At 30.7% G+C, this 4,299-nt stretch overlaps 1 protein-coding gene across 1 annotated transcript in view; it reads left to right on the top strand.

Annotated features, from left to right (window-relative positions):
- Window positions 1-1,428: 1,428 nt before the first annotated feature.
- The window catches only part of LOC106467912, a 38,716-nt gene continuing 35,845 nt past the window's right edge, over window positions 1,429-4,299 (top strand). The window contains exon 1 of the mRNA XM_013928298.2: window positions 1,429-1,503. Coding sequence (XP_013783752.1) covers window positions 1,468-1,503 — 36 coding nt within the window. The 5' untranslated portion in view covers window positions 1,429-1,467. The remainder of the gene's footprint in view (window positions 1,504-4,299) is intronic.

Below are 4,299 nucleotides of genomic sequence, written 5' to 3'. Positions count from 1 at the left end.
CCTATTTGCCCTCACACTAGCAACAACACGTTGTTTGGATGGCTTACGAGAACACCAAGTATTTTTCTTTCATAACACTAATAAAGTTATTCCCATCCAAATTATACTGATAATTCAAATTGTGCATTACCTTGGATTTATTATAACCAAAAGCCACCTAACTCGCCACATAATCAAAATATTTTGTAAAGCAGTAGCATCCTCCTCACGCAACACGCAAAACCTTAATAAGATCGCACATTTGTTTTTAAAGTTACAAAATAATTCTAAAGACACATTGAATATCTGCATATTTTAATCAAACACATTTTTATACAACAGAAATACATTGTTCACCATTGTCGAAGATCTGTAAAAACTTCTATCATTTTGTAGCAAAATAATTTTTACTTCTTTTGAGTGATTTTGAACAGATTTTGTAATAGATGATCAAATGGTTGGAACGGTATAAATGTATCTTCTTTTTAGTTCTTATTACAAATGGTAATACTTATGTATGTATATTCACTACCAAAACCCTACCATCCTGCTAATTCTCAACACTTATTGTTAATTATATATATATTGGACAACCTCTAGAATTTTATTCACAGTGGTGTAGGAAGGAATTGCAAAATGGAGGTGCTAGGCTAGACATGCTGATTTTACAATGAGAGGTTGAAAGTATAAGGAGCTTCTAAAAGCGGCTCCCATGCTGCCCAAGACAGCTCAATGTTTGAGGGCATGCCCCCGGAATATTAATATAATAACATATATCAAATACGTAAAAGTGTGATACTACAGCACCCCCGGTTCCGAAGCTTCTCATTCAGTAGACGTTTTAACTTTAAATTGTTCTAGTAAAAATAGCTACTCGATAATAAAAGCCCCCAGTGGCTCAGCGGTAACAGTACCGGATTATGACATTTTAAGGCCCTATACGATATAAAAATTGGAATGAGGTCATTTTTTTAGAGGCAGCTAAGAGGCCCATAGATTGTGAGGCCATAAGCTGTAGCTTAGTTAGCTTATATCTTAATCCGGCCCTAGGTAAGGCTGAGGTTTGATAAAGCTGAAAACCGGGTTTCGATACCCGTGGTGTTTGGGGACAGCACCAATAGCCTATTGTGTGGCTTTGTGCTTAATACCAAACAAAAAAACAAAGGCAATAACAATTCTCATGTCAGTAATTAGTAGCGTGATATCCCAAAAAACGTTTAAAAATAGTGCCATTATTCTCGGAGCTGAGGTATTATTTTTCTAAAGAAGATATTGACAATGTTAATTCAATAAACACAATACTTTTTAGTCTATTAACTATAATTCAACCTAAAGATAAAGGTTTCACAACAGAAATGTTATTAAATGATATTACGGACATAACAATAACCTAAAAACCGTAGCCAGGATCGCAGCGGTAGGGTCATCTAGTATACAATAGGCTCTGCCTCAGGGCGCATGCTCAGCTGATATTGTTCAACAACAAGTATGGCGGATGATAAAATTTATTGTGGAACTTGGAAGGTGAGAAGCGCTTGTAGTTTCGATCAGTAGATAATTTAGTGACTATGATAGTTCTTTCAATTTGGTTATTTGAATAATTTGTGTTCTATATACGCTTGACAGATAATTTTGTTTTGAAAATCAAAAACAAGTTGTATACTCTAGTACTAGTAAATAGACTCACAACTGCGAGATGTTTTTAATTTTGCTACTAGTAGTAGTAGTACCACGGTGATTATGTAGTATCAGAATGTTAATACTACCACTAGTAATAAGACTAAATTAGTAGTCTTACTGGTACAAGGCCAACATCATAATTATGTAATTGTATAAATTTGGCTACATACGACTATATAGTATTATTAACATTAGTAAGACAATTGTCTGAAAATGAAAGAAAAAAAAAGTTCTTTGCCGTAATTCCAACTTGGACTTTACAAACTTTCTATTTAGTTTCACTTATTATGGAAACTAGGCACTAATTAGTTAATTTATTGTAGTTTATATTATATGTACTTTTATATTTTACAGTTATTTGTGTAGTTAACTTTAAAATATAAGAGTATTAATTTTCCACTTTTTTTTTTTTAACCCAACTGAAATAAAATTAAGAATACTTCAGTTTCTAAGTTATACATTATATTGTTTGAGTAATAATAAACGTTAGTAACAATTATATTTGGAATCTTATTTATTATTAAGAATATTCCAGATGAATTTTTGTCTTGAATTGATTTTTTGAACCTGAACAAATTTAAACAATTAAATCATAAAGTGTTTTTTTATCGTCACCACTAAGATGTTCTCATTCTTTACAGTTTAAAAATGTAATGTTCTGTAATAACTGTTAATTCCATGTTAAAGCATATCATATGCACTTTTAGATAAGTGACTTCACTTGTAATAGGCTACAATCGATTGGGGTAATATTTGTGACATGTAATAAATAGTTTTATGTGTGATATTAAAAGTTATTAATGTATTATTTTGTTGAAGCTAAAGTGGTAGTTAGTGTTTTGATGCTTGATTGTATTTTTTTGTTTTTAAAATAAAGAAGTCATCATTATTATTTTAAATTTATACAAATTCTATTCAGTTCTTAGAGTATTGTATTTAATTTTGATTTCCTTCACATAGAAATTATGTTAATGTGTTAGTAAAGTTGTAAAGAAGGAATATGATAATAATGCTTGGTTTAAGGACGTAAGAAAAAACATCATGAAAGATGTTATTCATCCTACTCGGATCACCCGTTGAAACATCAAAATAAATTAACAGTAGCCAATTGCATCTGTGTACCTATCCAACAAAAAGTAACTTATACAAACTACACAAACCATTCCTAGCTGTGTGCTATGTCAAAATAGAGTGAAGGTCAAGTTGTAAAGAAATCTGATGTGTGAAAGGCATTTCTGTGAACTCATTAATAGTAGTTTAAGGTCAAGTTGTAAAGAAATCTGACGTGTGAAAGGCATTCCTGTGAATTCCTTAATAGTCGTTTAAGGTAAAGTTGTAAAGAAATCTGATGTGTGAAAGGCATTCCCGTGAACTCATTAATGGTCGTTTGAGATAAAGTTGTAAAGAAATTTGATGTGTGAAAGGCATTCCCGTGAACTCATTAATAGTAGTTTAAGGTCAAGTTGTAAAGAAATTTGTTGTGTGAAAGACATTCCTGTGAACTCATTAATAGTAGTTTAAGGTCAAGTTGTAAAGAAATTTGTTGTGTGAAAGACATTCCTGTGAACTCATTAATAGTAGTTTTAACCTTGCAAAATGTATACATGAGTTACTTATGAATTTTTGAAATTTCTTTTAAAGAGTGTTGCAATTTTATTCTTAAAATTGAATAATGTTTGGTTAGCTTGTCAAACTAAGAATTTAGTGGTTCTGCTTTTCTGTAGAATGTGCTCTCTTATTATTCTTGCCTTATTTTCTACGTGTAAAAATGTAAACATTACTGAACAATATGGCCACAGGTATTGAGTTTATTTTTATTTTTTTAAGTCTTGATCTGGGGTTTCATTATTTTGTTTTGTTTTAACCCAGTGTAATCATTATAATATACAAAACAGTAAGTAACCAGTTGGTACATCAAGGTTCTCTTAGGGGAAAAAAATAAAGTAAAAATTACTCCCCTCCCCCTATTCTTTAGAAAATTGTTGACCTCCCTACACCAAAGTCTTTTAAGGTGCCAGTCTCCATTACTGCCAACATTAATTCATTCCATAGTTAATCATAGGATTGTCTTAACTGGAGCCAGTCCTGTCTTTTTTTTTTTAAATCTTAAACTTGTTACCAGTCATTCTTATTTGATCTCACAATTTATCTAGTTTGTACATTTTTTAGTCTGTCTTATGAATTTTGTTCTTTAAGCTTATGAGATAGGTGAAAAAAAAAGGATTTTGATGAATCCATCTTGAATGCTATTATTACAGTTTACCAACTTGTTTTTTTAACTTGAAATTAAGTTAGTTTTGATGTCAAATAGTTTCAAGCTTTTATTGCAGTTTTCAGTATTAGCTATATTTTTGTTCAGATGAGAATTTTGAATTTTTTTTTTTTTTCATTCATACATCTATTATTATTCCATTAAAACAGTTATTTTCCTATCATACAGCTTAGTTTGACAAGTTTTGGGGCAGAAAAAAATCTATGCCAGCAACAAAATGATACAGACATGTAAATAGACATTTTTGGAAGAATCCAAGCAATCATTGTATCAATATTTGAAAAGTTATATATGTATTTAGCTCAGAAACAATTGACAATAAAATACCCTATAGGAAGGTCTCATATTAATTTTTTTTTGGGGGGGGT

The sequence above is a fragment of the Limulus polyphemus genome, unplaced genomic scaffold (genome assembly GCF_000517525.1).
Source record: "Limulus polyphemus unplaced genomic scaffold, Limulus_polyphemus-2.1.2 Scaffold2794, whole genome shotgun sequence".
In the NCBI taxonomy this organism is placed as follows: domain Eukaryota; kingdom Metazoa; phylum Arthropoda; class Merostomata; order Xiphosura; family Limulidae; genus Limulus; species Limulus polyphemus.
Note: the sequence above shows the minus strand (reverse complement) of the source record. Positions and strands in the feature narration are given on the sequence as shown.